This window comes from Nuphar pumila, chromosome 6 (genome assembly GCF_984573655.1).
Source record: "Nuphar pumila chromosome 6, dmNupPumi1.hap1.1, whole genome shotgun sequence".
NCBI classification, from domain to species: Eukaryota; Viridiplantae; Streptophyta; class Magnoliopsida; order Nymphaeales; family Nymphaeaceae; genus Nuphar; species Nuphar pumila.
This window is the reverse complement of record NC_143254.1, coordinates 10,523,548-10,545,241: the sequence shown is the minus strand read 5'-3', so window position 1 is coordinate 10,545,241 and position 21,694 is coordinate 10,523,548. Positions and strand designations below refer to the sequence as shown.

The 21,694-nt window shown below is 37.7% G+C and overlaps 1 protein-coding gene across 1 annotated transcript in view; it reads right to left on the bottom strand.

Annotated features, from left to right (window-relative positions):
- Positions 1-21,694, bottom strand: part of LOC149833929 (uncharacterized) — a 39,928-nt gene extending 18,234 nt beyond the window's left edge. The window contains exons 1-2 of the mRNA XM_090011117.1: positions 21,210-21,694; positions 4,777-5,021 (exon numbers count right to left, since the gene is read on the bottom strand). Coding sequence (XP_089867243.1) covers positions 4,777-5,021; positions 21,210-21,566 — 602 coding nt within the window. The 5' untranslated portion in view covers positions 21,567-21,694. The remainder of the gene's footprint in view (positions 1-4,776; positions 5,022-21,209) is intronic.

Genomic DNA, 21,694 nt, shown 5'->3' with positions numbered 1-21,694 from the left:
AGAGTCTGGTAGTGTCAAGGCTAATGATGAAATCAGAGAGTTACTGTTATCTGCATTGGCAGGATTAAATTTGAAGCAAAGTGATCAGGGGACTTGGTATGTTGACTCCGATGCAACAACCCATGTGACTGGTGATGCTGGTAAGATTCTTAATCCTATCCCTTATTTTGGTAAAGGTAACATCGTCACTGGAGACGGAACTCATCACCTTGTCTCTCACATTGGAAACTCCATTGTTCCTATGTCAACCTCTACTCTTAAGTTATCTAATGTTCTTTATGCTCCCAATATTAAGAAAGACATTGTTTTTGTCTCCAAGCTTGTCGATGATAATCATGCCTCAGTTGAATTCACTCCCTTTTTTGTGCAGGTCAAGGACCTTCGCACGAGGGAAACATTCGTTGAGGGAAAAAGGCAAGGGGACATGTACGTCTTTCAAGAACATATCTTGGATTTTACTCGTCCTAGTCATTCCATCTCAAAGAATTTCCCCATGTCATCTTCAGTGTTGACTAAGTGTGTTATGAATGTAATAAGCCATATGTTTGGCATAGTCGGTTGGGTCATTGTGGGAGTCATTTTATTGAAAAGCTTGTTTCCAATAACCTCATTCCTAAGGATAGTATGAATACAGGAATGAGTGATCAGATGTATTCCAGTTGTCGTCTATGCAAAAGTCATGTACTGCCTTTTAATTCCGTTAATAAAAGAGCTTCAAAGCCTTTTGAGATTATTTGTTTTGATGTGTTGGGATCTGCTCTTGTTACTTCTAGTTCTGAAAGCAGATACTACTTAATTTTTGTCGACAGCTACTATCGTTATACTTGGATATACTTTATGAAAAGTAAATCTCAAGTTTTTTCCTTGTTTCAAAACTTCCACTCTCTAGTGAAAAATCAGTTTTCTGAATCTATTCAACATTTCCAATCTGATGGAGGTGGTGAATTTTCCTCCAGTGACTTCATACATTTTCTCCAAATTAATGAGATAGGAAAAAGAGTGTCTTGCCCTCATACACCACAAGAAAATGGCATAGCTGAACGAAAGCATAAATGTATTGTTGAGATTGCAATGAGTATGATGCATGACAACAATCTCCCTATTTCTTTGTGGACGGAAGCTTTTTATTCTATTGTTATGTGATAAATAGATTGTCTATGACTCTTTTGAAAAATAAGTCACCTTATTTCTCTCTTCTTGGTGTACATCCCAACTACCATGACTTACACGTTTTTTGTTGTGTTTGCTATGTTCATATTGATGGGTCCTTGAGGCACAAATTTCAGGACAAGGCATTAAAGTGCAAGTTTGTAGGGTATGCAGACGAGTATAAAGGATACAGATGTTATGATCCCATAAGCAAACACATCAAGATATCGAGGAATGTTATATTTGATGAGTTGAACTTTGATCTTTAAACCAACATGACTCCTGCAGATCCTCCACCGGGCGAAATTTATCATCCTTGGCTTAGCTCAGAACTTTTTTGCAGAATTGATGATAATTTTCCTTCAAGTTGTATGCAGTCACAAGGGTATACTGGCGCAGAGGATGAGACACCAACCCCAAGAGAAATGACTTTACCGCCTGGACCAGACAGGTATAAGGGCATCGTTTACACTCGACGAAATGGAGAGAATCCATCAATTTCGAGACAAGGGACTGAACAACCATCCACTTCCTCGCATGCTCTTGATGTTAGGAGATCCACTTGTGTTCGCCACCCAATTGAAAGATGGGTTAGTTATGACAATTTCTCTATGGATTTTCAGTTGTTTCTAACGGCTTTACAAAAAGAGGATGAACCTTGAACATTCTATCAAGCAAATAACTATAAGAAATGGGTAGAAGCCATGAATGATGAGATGGAAGCTTTAAATGAGTGTGAAACATGGGAGGTTGTCCCCAGACCGCCCCACAGGAATGTTGTAGGATGCAAGTGGGTGTACAAAATAAAGTACAAGCCAGACGGAAGCATTGAAAGGTATAAGGCAAGACTTGTAGCTAAAGGATTTACACAGGCGCCAGGTCAGGATTATGACGAGACCTTCAGCCCAGTTGTGAGAATGGGGACCATTAGAATTATCATTTCCCTAGCAGTTGAACATGGATGGAAGCTCAGTCAGTTTGACGTAAAAATGCATTCCTGCATGCCGACTTAAAAGAGGAAGTCTACATGGAACAACCTCCTGGATATGCAGAAGGGGATCCTCGGAACTACGTTTGCAGATTGAGGAGAGCCCTCTATGGGCTGAAGCAAGCGTCCCGCTCCTGATTCGACAGTTTTTCGTCTGAGATACAAAAATATGGTTTTGGCATATCTCTTCTAGACCATTCTTTGTTCATTTTCAAAAGTGAAGATGTAGTCACTTTACTGGTTATATATGTGGATGATATTGTTATTCCAAGTAACTCAGAGGATCACATTGCAAAGGTGAAACAACTGCTAAATCAGAGATTCAAAATGAAAGACCTTGGAGACTTGCGATACTTTCTTGGGGTGGAAGTTGATAGAAGAGAAGACGGGTTGGCACTCACCCAACACAAATACACAGTGGATGTCCTGAGCAAAGCAGGTATGAAAGACTGTAAGCCTTTAGCCACTCCGAGCATTCTTCATCAAAAACTGAGTGCCCAAGATGGGGATTTATACGACGACCCTACCAGATATCGGAGCCTAGTTGGGATGTTATAGCATCTTACGTTCACCCCGACCTGACATTGTCTACTCAGTCAATCAAGTATCTCAATTCATGCATGAACCGCACGCTGGGCACATGGAGGCGGTCAAAAGAATCCTTAGATATTTAAAGGGGACAATTGGTGATGGACTTCTCTACAGGCAAAGGCCGACAGAACAAAGGGCGCATAAAATTGTTGTCTACAGTGATGCAGATTGGGTCGGGAATCCAGATGAGCGAAGATCTGTCTCGGGGTATTGTGTTTTCATTGGACAAAATTTGGTCTCCTAGAGTAGTAAGAAGCAGAAAGTTGTAGCTAGGTCAAGAACTGAAGCAAAGTACCGATCTATGGTTGTTGCCACTGCAGAAGTTACGTGGGTTAGACACGTATTGACAGAAGTAGGGAAAGAAATTTTGCAGTCATCCTTGCTATGCGATAATCAAAGTGCCATCAACATGTCATTTAATCCAATCCACCATAGTCGAGCAAAGCACATTGAGATAGATTAACATTTCGTGCGGCAGAAGGTTGAAGAGAACGAGATTAAACCTGAATTTGTGAGAACCGAAGATCAAGTAACAGATTTGTTCACTAAAGGATTAACTAAAGACAGGTTTTGGAAGCTCAAAAACAAGTTGTTCATGGTACAAGACCATGCACAACTTGAGGGGGGGTGAAAAACAGTATGGGTCTGGAGCCAGATCCAGACCCGTGTGTGCTATGTGCCACTTAATGGCTTTATTGTAATTCTCATCTTTGGTTGTAGGGCAGTTTAGTACCCTAAATAGTTTGTAAACACAAACTATAAATAATTAATTTCAGGGCTGCGGGTGATATTGGCTGCAGTCGATACCCAATTGGTATTAGCCCTTCCCATCGTGTCTTCCTCTTCACTGCAACAGATCCTGGTGATACAAACACTACCAACTTTCGTTTTCTATCAATAAGAGTCTACTTTTTTAGAAAAAAAGAGAAAATCGACTACATGGAGACTCCTCTTATGGGTCAAAGGCTATGTTTCATTTCATCATGAAGGAACCATGTCAAAGTGATGTCCACAGAAGATAAAGGATGATGCAAAGTTGGTGAGATTATCTTGGAAACATATATGATATACCTGCATTCTCCTGTTTTCTCCGCCATTAATTGTTGTCAAGAAACCTAGCCATTGACTGCATTCTTTTTCTATGGAATGAGTCTTTTTAGAGAAAAAAGAGAGAATCAATGCAATCAAATGCCTATTTGTTTTAAAGATTAAGTAGATTGGGCTCCAGCTACAAAATGTTACAAGGATCACCATCAAAGTCAAAACAGCACAAGATGGGGAAGCATACACAAATGAAACACAAAAAAAATATTGAAACTGCAAAATGAAGTATTTGAAGAGATTCTCCCAGTATCATTGTTAGAGCAAAAAGAGCAGCTTTATATTATGCAACTGTCAATATAATGTGAAAATTTTATCTCCTCTTCTCCAAAAAATTGCAAATGTTTTATTTTCAATTTTTTCTTCGGTATAAACATGAACAGCATTTATATTTTGGTTTTCATTGTCATTTTCGCATTTTTGAACAACAATAAATAATAAATACCGCAACTAATACTGCTACTACTATGATGATTATTATAACTCACAAAACTCTCATGCTATGTCACAGGGATACTCCAGCTTAACCTCATCTCGTGTTAACTTATATACTGTCATTAATGGTAAAATATGCAAGAAGGTGTATCCCATGTCCTTTTAGCCGCGTCCATGTGACATAGCTTATGTTATTAATTTCCTCTTAAAAACATTAACTGGTGTACATGTAAGTTGCTGCTTGCTAAGATTTTCACAATCATATCATAAACAGACAAAAAGTACATCAGCATACAAAAATCCAAGGTCTATTGACTCTATTCCACAGATTTGATTGTTCAAATAAAGCAGTCTTTTTGGGTCACTGAAATTCTGTGCATGAGTTTTTTTTCCTTCTGTTGAAAGTACAAAATAATATAAAATTAAAGAGGCAGACAGCAATTAATTATATAAGAGGTTATACAACATGATAACAGTAAACATAAGAAAAATTCAGATAAATGATGCTTTACCTTGGGTTCAAGACATGGTGAATATCATCTAATGATGGATCATTAACCTCATAGCCATCTGGAAGGCAATAGACCTTCTCTGTTCGCAAATTTATATAAACATGGTGATCTGCTTCAAGGCTGTGAGTATATGCGTGTGAATTTCTTCCTCTTCCTTGGTAATACTTCCCACAAACCAAGCATGCATATACATTCAAATTAGACAAAGAAACTGAGCAGAACTTCTCAAAATCAAAATCCAACACCTGCAAAGTTTTAGGAAAAAGAATTAAAAAAAATCTTTCCAGTTAGCCATAAAATGATGAGACCATTGGAAAATTTGTTAGAACAACATAAACTAAAAGTTAAAACAGGCTATGAGATGGGTGCATTCAAGGAAGAGCTAATTCTATTAAAAAGCTTCCAACTAATGGAAAATAAGAAAAAGAGATACCTAGGCAGCTAGGCCTAAAACTTGAAATGGTAATGGAACACATCTACATAAAAAATACTCAGCAATCATAGCCCAATAACACCTCTAGTTGCGACAAATAAATAAGATTTTCTAGGATGCAATTTGAGATCAGCATATGTTAAAGGGAAAACACAAGGTCGCACCAACAATACAAGCAAAGTACAGGAAAGAACAGAAGTACGAGACAGAGACCTTCTAGAACCGGGTTACTTGCCCTTGCAGAAAACATGAAAAAGACAAAACTTGCAGAAAATTAGGACCATAAGCTATAATCAATTCCAAAGGCCATGAAGAAACGTTCTAACACTGAAAAGTCCCACAGACTATGCAGAACCGATCTAACACTCAAATGGAGTGATTAGTTAAACAATTGTCGAATATACAGTGCATATTATTAGGGTAGGCTAGTGCTTGGAGTATCTATATATCCATAGGTATCAGGTGTCACCCAGTGCACAAGCATGTTCAAAATGGGAGACAGTTACCACATTGGGCACCTAAATGCCCTTATACAACTCTAATGCTTGCAAAAATCTCAAAAATATTTTCACCCTTGGATGGTGTGAGAAAATAAAAGATGGACAATACATGATAGGACTGTAACCTCATTCAATTATATGATAACCACAATGAAGGTGCTCATAGCAGGAACTCTTTAATGGTGAGTAGCAGATTTATTACTTATAATGAGCCAATGACTTCCTATATGAACATCCATAAAAGAGCTCAGGAACTATATTTCCTTCCCTGCAGGTATGAAAAATTTTGGAAGTCTCAAGTCTTTTTTGGTATCATGTACACTCTCCTAGTAAAAAGAATTACAAACATGTGTGGTGCTATTGAGGATATCAACAAGTAACTTAGAATAGGTTTCAACCAAGAATTAGGTAATTTTTGTTGAAAAAAGTAAAAATACCTTGAAATTCAACAGCAGGAATCTACTACACTGAACTGAACAAGACAGTTGGTCAAGAAAGTGTACCTTGTTTTTGAATCACATCAAATGTCAAAAGAAGGACCTACCAAATTAATCTTAAACATATACTGGAAATCTAGATAAAATGAATCTGCAAATTCTCACCATATGGAGAAATAACTATAGAACTCTTCCCTAGACCGTTCTGTGAAAATCTCTATAAAAGAAAGAATTTGTGTAAACACAAATATAGAAACAACAAGTGTGCACAAAGGCACAAGAACTCTCACAAGTGCACAAAGGCATGGATACACATGCACAAAGGCATAAAAAATATGAATTTCAATATATTGAATCCCAAAGGGGTTGTACAAAAAGCTTGAGAAAGCTTGAAGAGGATCACCCCTATATATACATGTTGGAGGAGTGGGGGGGCTCCAATATAACCGTTGGAGGGGGCTCCAACGTATATGTTGAGGGCTCCCCCAATGTTATATCAATGACAAAAAAGAAAAAAGAAAAAAGAAAAACTAAAAGAAATAAAAACAAGAAAAATACATTCATATTCTCAAATGAGAATATGTGCAAATGGGAAATGACCAAAATACCCTTTATCAGGTTTTGAATATATATATATATATATATATAAAGAACATTACATTTTAACACCCCCCTCAAACTTAGGGTGACATAACCGAAAGTTTGTCAAGAAGGAAGTTAAATCTTTGAGAGCACAACGCTTTGGTGAAGAAGTCTATCAGTTGGTATTCTGATGTAACATATGAAAGGTCTATGGTTCTTCTTAAGTATTCTTCACGAACATAGTGGCAGTCCATCTCAATATGCTTCGTGCGCTCATAAAATGTGTGATTTTTTGCAATGTAAATTGCACTTTTATTATCACAATATAGTTTTGTGGGCCCTTGAACTTGAATATTCATATCTTCCAGCAAGCTGTGAATCCAAACAATCTCCATGGTAGTAGATGCCATGGCTCTATATTCGGCTTCTACGGATGAAAGTGAGACCTTCTGTTGTTTCTTGCATCTTCAAGAAATTAAAGATTCCCCTAAAAAGATGCAAAAACCAGTGGTGGAGTGACGGTTATTCGGGTCACCTGCCCAATCAAAGTCAGTATAAGCAATTAAATTCAATTCAGATGAAGAAAATAGAAACACCCTCTTGTTTATTGTACCCTTTGTGTATCTGATGATGTGGAGAATGACACTCATATGAACCGTAGTAGGTGCATGTTGAAATTGACTAGCAACATGTACTGCAAGAGAGATATCTGGCCTAGTAATGCTAAGATACGTTAGAGATCCAACCAGTTCTCTGTAAGGTGTGAGATCTTTTAGGAGAATCCCATCATCAATCTTCATCTCCGAACCCACTATTTCAGGAGTTTCACAGACCTTGTCATTTGCGATTCTTGATCTGTCGAGAATCTCACAAGCAAGCTTAGTTCGAGACAAAAAATAGCCTGTGAGAATAAGCAACCTCAATTCTCAAAAAATATGTCAGAAATCCTAAGTCTGACATTTCAAATTTTGAAGTCAAGATAGATTTAATGCTCTTGATTCCTTTTGTATCATCTTCTGTTATTAATATATCATCAACATATAACAGTAATATAACAATTCATGCACCAAATTTCTTAACAAACAATGCAATGTCAGTATAGCAAGAAGAGAAACCATTTTCTATCATTACATTGTTAAACCTATCGTGTCAAGCTTTGGGAGCTTGTTTCAAGCCATAAAGAGCTTTTCGAAGACGGAGAACTTTATTTTTAGGGATTTTCATGCCAAGTGAAGCATCCATATAGACTTCTTCATTAAGATCTCCATTTGAAGAGGCATTTTTGGCGTCCATTTGAAAAATATTCTATTTTCTAATTGAAGTTATGGTAATGAGACATCTGACAGTAACCATACGTGCTACTGGAGCAAATGTCACTTCATAGTCAATCCCATATTCTTGACTATACCCTTTAGCCACTAAGCGAGCTTTATACCTCTCAAGAGATCCATCACTCTTGGTTTTGACTTTGAACACCCATCGGCATCCTATAGTTTTCTTTCCATTATGAAGGTTTTAAAATTCCCAAGTGTTAGCTTTCCTAAGTACTTTGAGTTTGCTCTCTATGGCTTCTCTCCATTCAACACATCTTTTGGCCTCTTCAAAAAATTTTGGTTCAAAATATGAGTGGATGGCACTTAAACAAGCCCGATATTTAGGAGAGAAAAAATCAAAAGATATGAATCTAGAGGGAGTTTTTCTAATTCTTTCGGTTCTTCTAGGATTTGTATCATGTGAGGAGATAGATTTGCTAGGTTTATTGTACTGTTCAATAGCACTTCTAAAGGTACTTCTATCTCTATAAGTATAGGTAATAGGAACTCTAGTTATATTTTCTTCTTGAGAAGTAGGGAGATTAGAATCTTTGTTGTTTTCAACCAATTCATTGTCACTATCATATGTTAATTCTGTAATGAAATAAGCGGAAGAAACCAAGAATGCTAAAGCATTCACTATGTCCCACACGGACAAATGCAACAAGCACGAGAGAGAAAATCCACTAAGGGATATACAAAGGGCCTTATAAAAAGGCTACACACATGAAAAATAATATCACTATTATTGAAGAGGAGCTCTCAAAAGCAATACTACATACATGGGGGGTTCCCCCTATTTATAAGAAGAGGAGACCAAAGGGGCTCCCAATAGAGTCGTTGGGAGCCCCCAACGGTCACATATGTGACCGTTGGGGGCCCCAACGACTCCATTGTGGGGCCCCTTTTCGGTATCCAAAAAATACAAAAATAAAAATAAAAAGAAAAATAAAAAATAGGGAAATATGAGAAACAAAATAAGTACCCCTATGGGGTACTTTGTGAAATGACCATAATACCCCTATCGGGTATTATGGTATTATTACATATGTTTTAACACCCCCCCTCAAACTTTACGGGGGAATGACCGAAAGTTTGCCAAGGAGGAACAAGAAGCGAGGAGCAGGCAGGGCTTTGGTGAAGAAATCAGTAAATTGATATTCTGAAGTGACATATGGCAGTGTTACTGTCCCACGAAGATATTCATCACGTACATAATGACAATCCATTTCAATATGTTTCGTCCTCTCATGGAAAGTGTGATTGCTGGCAATGTAGATAGCACTTTTGTTGTCGCAACAAAGCTTCGAAGCCCCGGTAATTTCGACTCCCATATCTTGAAGAAGACTTCGAAGCCACACCAGCTCCATTGTAGTGGTTGCCATAGCCCTGTATTCTGCTTCAGTAGAAGACAATGAGACTTTCTGCTGTTTCTTGCACCTCCAAGCAATTAGCGAATCTCCTAGGAATACACAAAAACCAATAGTTGAGATTCGATCATTTGGGTTTCCTCCCCAGTCAGCATCAGTATAAGCTAGTAAATCTAAGGAAGAGATTGAGGATAGGAATAGCCCTTTAGTCAAAGTATTTTTAATATATCGAATGATCCGGAGCACAGCACTCATATGCACAGATGTAGGAGCATGCTGAAATTGGCTTGCAGAGTGCACAGCATGAGCAATATCGGGCCTGGTGATAGTCAGATAGGTGAGGGAGCCTATGAGTTGCCTGTAGGGCGTAGGATCGTCCAGCAGAACTCCATCCTCCAGTCGTAGTTTAGCATTGATAACCTCGGGAGTCTCCACCTTTTTATCATCTGAAATCCCAGATTTGGAACATATGTCTGCAGCAAGCTTCATCTGTGACAGTATATACCCTCGAGGAGAGTATGCAACTTCTATGCCAAGAAAGTACTTGAGAAAACCCAGATCAGACATATCAAAATTATGTTTTAACATATTTTTAACTTTAAGAATACCGCTGTCATCATTGCCAGTGATGATCATATCATCAACATAAAGCAGAAGGATGATGATACTATTACCTGCATTTTTAACAAAAAGAGCAGTGTCAGTATAACATGAGCGAAATCCCAATTGTAACATGATAGCACTAAATCTATCATACCAAGCCTTAGGGGCTTGTTTAAGACCATATAAGGCTTTTAATAACCGAAGGGTTTGACCTTGGTTAACACTGATTCCCGGCGGAGGATCCATATATACTTCTTCATTCAACTGACCATTAAGAAAGGCATTTTTAACATCTAATTGGAATATAGGCCATTTCTTAGATGATGCTACCGCAATTAAAGTTCTAACGCTTGTCATGCGAGCCACGGGAGCAAAAGTCTCCTCATAATCGATGCCATATTCTTGTGAGTATCCCTTAGCAACTAATCTAGCTTTACAGCGTTCTAGGGAACCATCACTTTTAGTTTTGACTTTGTAGACCCATCGACATCCTATAGCTTTCTTATTTGGAGGAAGGTGAACTATTTCCCAAGTTTTAGCTTTATTTAAAGCATCTAGTTCAACTTTCATTGCTTCAACCCAATGAGGTATACTTTTTGCTTGATTATAATGGGAGGGTTCATAGTAAGAATGCAAGGCTATTAGACAAGCTCTATATTTAGGTGAAAGAGTTTCATATGAGACAAACCTATTAGGTGGAATTGATTCTCTAGAAGAACGCCTAAGGGAGGTTTCTTCTAGGGGTTCATTAAGCCGCAAGAATTTTTCTAAAGCACTAATAGGTTGGGCTTCCTCACGCCGAGTGTATACTTGGAGATTGTCACCATTAGTTGGTGATACATCATCATCATGAGAATCATGAGTATTTTCTAAAATTTCCGGATGACTCAAAGAGTCATCATTTGAATCTTCTAAAAGATCATTGATAAATATATAATCAATTTCATTTGATTTTTCCAATATGTCATCCATTTTCATCTTCTAAAAAGGTTACATCTTTGGAGACAAATAACTTATTGTTTTTATGATCAAAGCATCTATAGCCTTTTTTATTTTCACCATATCCTAAAAATACACATTCTATTGCTTTAGGTGACAATTTATCTCTTTTATGTAAAAGAACAAAGCATTTACACCCAAAAATCCGAAGACGATTGTAGTCGGGTGTCATATTAAAAAGTTTTTCATAAGGAGAGATATTATTCAATTTTGAAGATGGCATCCTATTGATTAAATAGGTGGAGGTTAACACGGCTTCGGCCCAAAAATTTTTAGGAATATTTTTAGAAATGAGTAAGGATCTAGTGGTTTCCAAAATATGCCTATGTTTTCTTTCCGCTAGACCGTTTTGTTGAGGAGTTCTTGGGCAAGATTTTTGATGACAAATGCCATGTTGTTTTAGATATGCTTGAAAATCATTTGATAAGTATTCTCCACCCGAATCGGATCTAAGAATGGATATTTGACTTTGAAATTGATTTTGAATTTTTGCATGGAATTCTTTAAAGAAGTTAAAAACTTCCGATTTAAAGTTAAGAAAATAAATCCATACATATCTAGTATAATCATCAATAAAAGTAACATAATATGAATAACCACCTTTAGATAGAACCGGAGATGGCCCCCAAACATCGGAATGCACCAATTCAAAAGGTCTTGTTGTCACAAAGGATCTAATAGGAAAAGGAGTAGATTTCATTTTGCCAAAAATGCAATCTTTGCAATTGATATCTTTTTCTTTACAAAACTTGTGTCCAAAAGGAAAAAGATACATTTTAGAGTAACTTGGATGTCCAAGCCTTTTATGCCAAGTTTCAATATTTTTGTCTTGGACATAAGTACAAAATGAGGTATTTGGAAGCATTAAATTATCCATAAAATAAAGGTCTCCCTTCCTATGGCCTTGCCCAATCCGCTTCCCGGACCGGAGATCCTGCACAAAGCACCCTTGGGATGAGAAAGATATTTCACATCCATGGTCGGCTATTTGAGAAACGGAAAAGAGGTTAAGATTTAATTTTGGAACTATTCTAACTTTTGGAACAAGGAAATTTTGAACATTTTTAGAATCAAGAGTTCCAACACCATTTATTTTGAGAAAAGTTCCATCGGCCGTAGAGACACAAGACATTTTTGAATTGGTGTGCACATTGGTTAATGCATTTTCATGAGGGGTCATGTGAAAAGAAGCTCCGGAATCTAAAATCCAAGAGTACGTACCGGGAGGTGATGATGAGGCAATGGCGGCACCGGAGGTGGAAGAAGTGACCTTTAAGATTTGTTGAAGAGCCAAGGAGATTTGTCCAAGAGTGTCTTTGAGATCCCCGTTCTTGCCGTCATCTTCTTTGGTGGTAGATTCTTCAACGGAAGCCACCTTTGGCTTGAATGCCCCATTTAGCTTTGAGCAAACGGGTTTAATATGTCCCGGCTCATAACAATGGTGACATATAATCATTTTTCTTCCACCACTCCCTTGCTTACCAAAATGAGGTGGTTTGTATGTTTTAACATGATTGCCGGGTTTAGATACGGCAAGAACTTCCTCTATGCTTTTTCCCATGCTATGCCTAGTCTCTTCTTGAGTAATCTCGGAAATAGCTTCTTCTAAGGGAGGAAACGTGGATCTATGGAGAAGTGAGGATCTCACTTGTTCAAATTCGGGACGAAGCCCAAATAAAAATTGAAACAATCTATCTTGTTCCATTTGTTTTTGTCTTAGAACCACATCCTCCATAGATACCCATTTAGGCTCTAAAAGAGCCAATTCATCCCACAAAGGATTTAGAGCACTATAGTAATCTTGTATGCTCATGTCGCCTTGTTTTGTGGTTCTTACTTTTTCTTGCAAGAAATAAGCTCTTGCAAGATCCTTTTGGGTAAACATACCCTTCATAAAAAACCAAGCTTCATTTGCCCGGCGGAATTTTGCAATATTTGCACATACCTTAAGTTCGACATTATTCATAAACCATGCAAGGATTTTTGCATGGTTGCTCTCCCAATCTTCCATTTGATGATTATAATCTTCAATGGCCTTGAGACGAGCATCGCCTTCAAGTGCTTTCTCTTGATCTCCTTCTATCTTTGTGAGCTTAAGTTGGGGTTCCGGAACGGTTCCCATTACATAACCCCAAAGCTTCTTGCCTTTGAGATTATTCTCCATTGCGGATGCCCACATCATGTAATTTTTTCCATTGAGTTTGAATGATAGATCGATCTTGACTTCCATTGCTACACAAGGAAGATGTGAGAAAGAAAGGAAGTAGAGAGAGACAAGATTTTACCTTTAGAAGATCTTATGGCTCTGATACCATGTAATGAAATAAGCGGAAGAAACCAAGAATGCTAAAGCATTCACTATGTCCCACACGGACAAATGCAACAAGCACGAGAGAGAAAATCCACTAAGGGATATACAAAGGGCCTTATAAAAAGGCTACACACATGAAAAATAATATCACTATTATTGAAGAGGAGCTCTCAAAAGCAATACTACATACATGGGGGGTTCCCCCTATTTATAAGAAGAGGAGACCAAAGGGGCTCCCAATAGAGTCGTTGGGAGCCCCCAACGGTCACATATGTGACCGTTGGGGGCCCCAACGACTCCATTGTGGGGCCCCTTTTCGGTATCCAAAAAATACAAAAATAAAAATAAAAAGAAAAATAAAAAATAGGGAAATATGAGAAACAAAATAAGTACCCCTATGGGGTACTTTGTGAAATGACCATAATACCCCTATCGAGTATTATGGTATTATTACATATGTTTTAACAAATTCATCATCACTAGAGAGATCGTCTCTTTAGATAATAAATCAAATCATTTTTTTCAAAGCTACTATCATTTTCCAAAAACGTTACATTCCTTGAGACATATAACTTATCATTCTTAGTATCATAACATCGAAATCTTTTTTGGGTTTCAGAATAGCCATGAAAAGCACAAGGAATGGCTTTTGGTGAGAGTTTATCATTTTTATCGGTAAGAACAAAACACTTACAACAAAAAATTCTCAATCTATTATAATCGGGTTCTTTTACATATAGAGTCTCAAAAGGAGAAATTTTATCTAAATTTTTGGATGGAAGATGATTAATAAGATAAACGGATGCAAGAGCCGCCTCGGCCCAAATTTTTTTTGGAATGCTTTGGGATATAAGTAGAGTTCTAGTGGTTTCAATGATATGCCTATGCTTCCTTTCGGCCAACCCATCTTGTTGTGGGGTCTTAGGACACGATCTTTGATGGACAATACCATAGTCTTCAAGATATTTTTTAAATTCATTGGAGAGATATTCACCTCCGAAATCGGTCCTAAATATCTTTAAGTTACTATTAAATTGATTCCTAATTATCATATTATATGATTTGAAACATGAAAAGACTTCATGTTTATGTTTAAGAAAATATATCCAACAATACCGAGAAAAAACATCCACAAAAATCACATAATAAGCAAAGCCTCCCTTGGATATGACGGGTATCAGTCCCCAAACATCCGAATGAATAATTTCAAAAGGTTTGGTAGTAAACATAGATCTTTATTCAAAAAACATGCTTCTCATTTTTTCAAGAATGCAATCATTACAAGAGAAGGTACTTTTACACAAATTTTTAATAAAATGCAAATAGGATAACTTGGTGATGTTGGGATGACCAAGTCTTTTGTGTCAAACATTTATGTCTTTATGTTGGGCCACATTACAAAAAGAAGTTTTAGGATTTTGAAGAGAGTCCATATATTACAAGTCTCCCTTCCTAGAGTCTTCCCCAATCAACTTCCCGGACCGGTGACCCTTTATTAAACACGTATTAGATGAGAATTGAATGTCACATCCAAGGTCCGAGAGTTGAGAGACGGAAAGTAAATTCAAATTTAATTTTGGTATAAATCTAATTTTGGGAATAAAAAAATTTTGAGTTTCAAAGTTTCCAATCCCCTTAATTTTAAGAAAAGTGTCATCCGTGGTTGAAACAAAAGATGATGACAAATTTTTAGAATATTCGGAAAGAGAAGAGATGTTTGGAGACATATAAAATGAAACACCCGAGTCTAAAAGCCAAGAAGTTTTACCTGGAGGGGAAGGAGTAGATACGGTGGCACCGGAAATGACTTCCTTAAGAAAAGGTTGAAGGGCTTCCATAATTTGATTTAGAGAGAGAGAGCTCCATTTGTGAAAGTAGATGTACTTTCTTCTTTTTATGGTTGGGATGTGGTTGTCATAGCCAATAATTTCTTTCACTTAGGACAAACCAGTTTGATGTGTCCCGATTCCTTGCAAAAGTGACATACAATTTTACTATAGTCCCTTCTTCCGCCTTGTCCACCATTGGATCCCTGATCTTGATTTTTAAAATAAGGAGGTTTATATGTCCTTAAGTTGTTCCCAGGCCTAGAAATAGCATTCACCCCATCACACTCTTCTTGATTTATAGGTATTGCAAGAACACTTAGATTTTGCTGGCTAATGCCCATACGAGTTTCCTCTCCACTTAATTTTGTAATGACATCTTCAAGAGAGGGAGAGGTGAAGGAGGATAGAAGAGAAGATCTAATTTGCTCAAACTCGGGCCTTAGCCCATTCAAAAAATTAAAGAATTGATCTTCTTCTAATTGTTTATGACGAAGCTCCATGGCTTCTCCACTCCACTTTGGTTCGAGTATAGAAAGCTCATCCCAAATGGAAGAGAATTCGGCAAAATACTCCCTTATAGTCATTTTTCCTTGAAGAAGAGTAAACACCCTCTTTTGGAGATAATACTTATGGGACAAGTCCCTAGAAGTGTACATTTTTTCAAGGTACTTTCATGCTTGGGATGCCTTTTTGAACTTTATAATATTGGCATTGATTCTTGTCTCAACGGAGGAGAAGATCCATGACAAGATCTTGAAGTTCTTCATTTCTCACTCATGGTTTTTGCTATATTCCTCAAGAACCTTGGTTCTTTCATCTCCCTCAAGAATTTTAATTTCTCTTCTTTCAACCAAAGTGATTTTAGGTTCCGGTTCTGGTTCCGGAATCGAGCATTGAACGTAACCCAAAAGCCCTTTTTCTTTAATATGAACTTCCATATTTCTGACCTATACGTAATAATTGGAGCCATTAAGCTTGAAGTCAAGAGAAAAATGTAAGTCTTTTTCACCCATAAGAGAGGCAAGATGCGAGAAAAGGATACGTACCACAATAAGATTTTAAATCTTACTTGTAGTAATCTTCTAAAATATTAGATGGAGAGGAGTCTTCACGCCAATCACCAAAAAGTTGAAGGCACGCTTTTCGAGGCACTCGATATTGTGAAGAACCACAAGGTTTTCTTTCTCCAAACAACAATGCTATGATACAATGTGAAAATCTCTATAAAAGAGAGAATTTGTGTGTAAACACAAATATAGAAACAAGAAGTGTGCACAAAGGCACAAGGAGAACTTTCACAAGTGCACAAAGGCACGGATACACATGCACAAAGGCATAAAAAATATGAATTTCAATATACTGAATCCCAAAGGGGTTTTACAAAAAGCTTGAGAAAGCTTGAAGGGGATCACCCCTATATATACATGTTGGAGGAGTGTGGGGGCTCCAACATATACGTTGGAGCCCCTCCAACGGTTATAAATATAACCGTTGGAGGGGGCTCCAACGTATGTGTTGAGGCCCCCCCATGTTATATCAATGACAAAAAAGAAAAAAGAAAAAAGAAAAACTAAAAGAAATAAACAAACAACAACTACGCCTTCATCCCAAAACAATTGGGGTCGGCGATATGAACCAACAAAGAAAATCATTTTGGGTCTTCCACATGAATCCTTCTCCTCCATTCATTTCTATCTAATGCCATGTCCTCGGTGAGGTTCAAAGCATTCATATCCTTTCATATCACCTCCATCCATGTCTTCCTAGGCCTACCCCGACCTCTTTTAACTAATATATTTTCTCATTTCTCCATCCTTCTAACTGGAGCATCATTAGGCCTTCGTCGAATATGTCCAAACCACCGTAAACGATTCTCTCTCATCTTATTTTCAATGGGTGCAACGCCTACCTTCTTACGTATCTCCTCGTTCTGAATCTTATCTTTTATTGTATTTCCACACATCCATCTCAGCATACGCATCTCAGTTACACTCATTTTTTGAATATGATGTCTCTTGGCAGCCCAACATTTCGTACTATATAGTAAAGCAGGCCTAATAGTCATCCTATAAAACTTTCCCTTCAACCGCAATGGCATTCTACGATCGCATAATACTCCAGTTGCACTTTTACATTTCATCCACCCAACCTTTATCCTATGATTTACATCTCCATCAATTTCTCCATACTTTTGAATGATAGATCCCAAATATTTGAAAGAATCATCCACCGGTATTTCTTGCTCACCAAGCTTCACTACACTCTCATTTCTATTTCGTTGCTTACTAAATCGACATTTGATGTATTCTGTCTTACTCTTACTCAACTTAAAACCTCTTGCTTCCAATGTCTGTCTCCATAATTCTAACTTAGCATTAACCCCAGCTCTAGACTCATCAATCAAAACAATATCATCAGCAAACAACATACACCACGGCACATTTTCTTGAATTGATCTCGTAAGTTCATCCATCACTATAGCAAATAGGAAAGGGCTTAAAGCAGATCTTTGATGTAACCCAACCGTTATAGGAAAATTGGTTGTCACCCCTCCACAAGTGCGGACATTGGTTACTACTCCTTCAAACATATCCTTAATTATACAAATGTACTTGAGAGAAACACCTTTCTTCATCATTGTTCACCAGAGAACGTCCCTAGGTACTCTATCGTATGCCTTCTCCAAATCAATAAAAACCATATGCAAATCTTTGTTCCTCTTGCTATTTCTCTCAATAAGTTGTCTAAGAAGATGTATAACTTCCATAGTTGATCTTCCAGGCATAAAACCAAATTGATTCTCCGATATCATGACAACCTTCCTCAACCTAGACTCAATCACCCTCTCCCAAAGTTTCATAGTATGACTCATGAGTTTTATACCCCGATAGTTTGTGCAATCTTGTATATCACCCTTATTCTTATATAGAGGTACCAAAGTACTCTTCCTCCACTCATTCGGCATCTTATTTGTCCACCAAATCTTGTTAAAAAGATTTGTCAACCATTCCAAACTTTTCTCTCCCAAGCATTTCCAAGCCTCGATAGGTATACCATATGGGCCAACTGCCCTTCTTGATTTCATTTTCTTCAAAGCCTCTGCAATTTCTATCTTTTGAATCTTGCGTATGAAGTCACGATTCATCTCATGAAAAAGAATGGAAAAGTCTCCAAGATCTTGAGCATGACTTTCATTAAATAGCTTATCAAAATAATCTTTCCATCTCTCCTTAATCTCCTCATCTTTGACTAAAACCCTTTGCGTTTCATCTTTGATACATCTAACCATACCCAGATCTCTCGATTTCCTATCTCTCATATTTGCAAGCCTATAAATATCATTCTCGCCCTCTTTGGTATCCAACTTGTTATAAACCTCCTTATATACCTTATCCCTCGCGTTCCAAACTACTTTTTTAGCTTCCTTCTTTGCTATCATATACTTCTCCAAATCCTCATTATCACGACTTTTACTTAGATTTCTATAACACTCTCTTTTAACCTTAATAGCTAATTTGACATCTTCGTTCCACTACGACGTATCCTTACCTAGCGGTGCACCGCCTTTAGACTCACCCAATACCTCCTTAGCCACCTTTCTCATGCCACCCGCTATCTTATTCCACATAGATTCTGAATCCTCCTCGAGACACCAATCAACTTCCTTAACTACCCGCTCTACAAACATTCCTTGTTTAGCTCCTTTCAGTGCCCACCACTTAATTCTAGGATATATCCTATGTCTATCCCTTTTGCGGCATTGTCTAATTCTAAGATCTAAAATTAAGACTCTATGTTGTGTAGCTACACTTTCTCCCGATATAACCTTACAATCGATGCAACAACCCCTATCTCTCTTTCTAAGTAGGAAAAAATCTATTTGACTCGTATTAACCCCACTTTTAAATGTTACTATATGAGATTCCCTCTTCCTAAACCAAGTGTTTGCTAAGATCATATCATAGGACAAACCAAAATCTAAAATCCTTTCTCCACTTTCGTTTCTTTCTCCTATACCATAGCCTCCATGGATACTCTCAAATCCATCCCTACTAATGCCTACATGCCCATTAAGGTCACCGCCGATGAAAAGCCTTTCTCCATAAGATATCCCTTATATTACTCCATCTAAATCTTCCCAAAATTGACGCTCAATGGAATCATTTAAACCTACTTGAGGTGCATAAACACTAACAATATTAATAATATTTGTACCTAATACTAATTTAATAAGTAAAATCCTATCACCCTTCCTACGGACCTCAACTACATTATCTATAAACTCACGACTCATAACAATCCCTACTCCGTTCTTATTCCTATTTATTCATGTATACCAAATCTTATATCCCCAAGGTTCTATCACTTTTGCTTTCTCACTTACCCATTTGGTCTCTTGTAGACATAAAATATCAATCTTTCTCCTACACATAACATCTACTAACTCTACCAACTTATCACTTAAAGATCCTATGTTCCAAGTGGCTAACCTAATTTTATGGTCTTGGACTAACTTCTTTACCCCCACCCGTCCAACAAAGTGAGAGAACCCTTGCCTATTTGACACCACACCCGGGCGCTGGTGTGACGCGTCGCTTCCGGGCGACGACCTAGCAACCCTTGCCCATTTATCACTGCCTCCGGGCCTATAGAGTACAACGCATCGCTCAGTAGGGAACGCCCCAACGAAATTCTCATATTGGTTCATATTCATAGTAAAAACAAGAAAAATACAATTATATTCTCAAATGAGAATATGCGCAAAATGGGAAATGACCGAAACACCCTTTATCGGGTTTTGAAAATATATATACATACATACATATATATATATATATATATATATTATATATATATGTGTGTGTAAATGTATCTCTCTCTCTCTCTATATATATATATATATAAATAAATAAAGAACATTACATTTTAACACGTTCATGGTGTTGGACCTGTCAAAGTGTATGTTTCCAATAGTCCGAATCTTTCCTGTCCTCTTCCGCATCACATGCTTTCATCTGGGAAACTACCGTAGGCCACAGTGAGAATACTAGCAATTTATTCAGTGGTCCAACCCCTAGTGGACTTTTGCACTTTTTATCAGCATGCATGCAATCTATATTTCATGCCTAATCTCCAGAGAATAACACATGTAGAGGATCCAAAATACAGTCATATCAGCATTGCAGGAATGAAGAAAGCAAGAATATTCTGTTTATATCAATTGCACAGGCTACACTGTTTTGGCTGATTGCTCCCTTCTTTCAATATTGAAGGTAATATACTCTAATGTTTCACAGCTCTATACCGAAAAATATCACACATTATGTTGCTTTCTGTTGCTACCTGTAGGATGCTGGACTAAGAATCACAAACTCCTAAGCAAGGACCAAAGTGGATTTGTTCCCATAGAATAAGACAATTGCAGCATCTTGGTATTTTGGATGAGTGGGTGACATGCCCTCAAACACTCAAGTGTAATATCAACTCCTCCTCCCAACTCTTTCTAACAATGAATTCCGTTGTTTCCCTCAACAAAGAAAAGCCCATCCTACTAGGTAAAATTTCAAATAAAATCCGAAGCTATCTTTTGTTTTGTCCTATACAAGTTGAGATCAACGGAAGACTGGTTGTTGTTGTCCAAGGCTAGTCCTTTTCTTCATAGTTAAAGAATCAAATATGATAAATGATCATCACCAATAGAGCATTTCATATAATATATCTCCAGTTTCGAGTATTTAACGAACATCATCTATCTAAAACACCAAATCCACAACCTCCTAACCTTACGGGTAGTGAGTGGAAACGATGATACAGCAACTGGGTGCTAATAAATCCCAAATATGATCATGAAAACATTCCGAATAACATCAAATGAAACCTAATTTGCATTAAATTGATTTGATTTCGTAGAAATCAAGCGCCAAAATCATCAAATCAAAGTTGGGTGTTCTTCCTACCAGGCTTTCGAACACATTAAACTCATTGGGGAGCTAAAACCCACAAAAAATACAACGAAAGAAGGAAAATCAAAAGCTAAGGAAAGCTTTGGTGCTAACCTGGCGATTGACGGTATCGAGATAAGGGCAATCCCTTCGGATCTCGACATGCCGTTGTCGAGGAGGGCTTGCATTCGAGCCGTTCTCGTACGATTCTTCTTCTTCCCCTTCTTCTTCTCCTTCTTTATCACCATCATCTTCTTCGTCTTTTCTTCCTCCTCCTCTTCTCAGTCTTTCTTCTTCTTCTTCGTCTTCATCGTCGTCGTCGCTATAGGAAGCGAGCGGGAGAAGGGAGTTGCTCACCGCATTGAGAACGTCGATGTTGTCGTCATCATTTTCGTGCACCAACTTCTGCTTCTTCGTCTCCGGAAGAAGATCATCTTCTGCTCCTTCCTCTTCTTCTCTCTTCGTTTTCATCCCTGTGTGTGCGTAAGTCAGGAGGGTTCGCCGATGCAGTCCGAGTCTTCATCTCATCAGCAGTTCCTTTTATTTGTGCTGTCTCGAGGGACAAAGTCGGGATAGCATGCCACTGCCTAGCGGCCTAG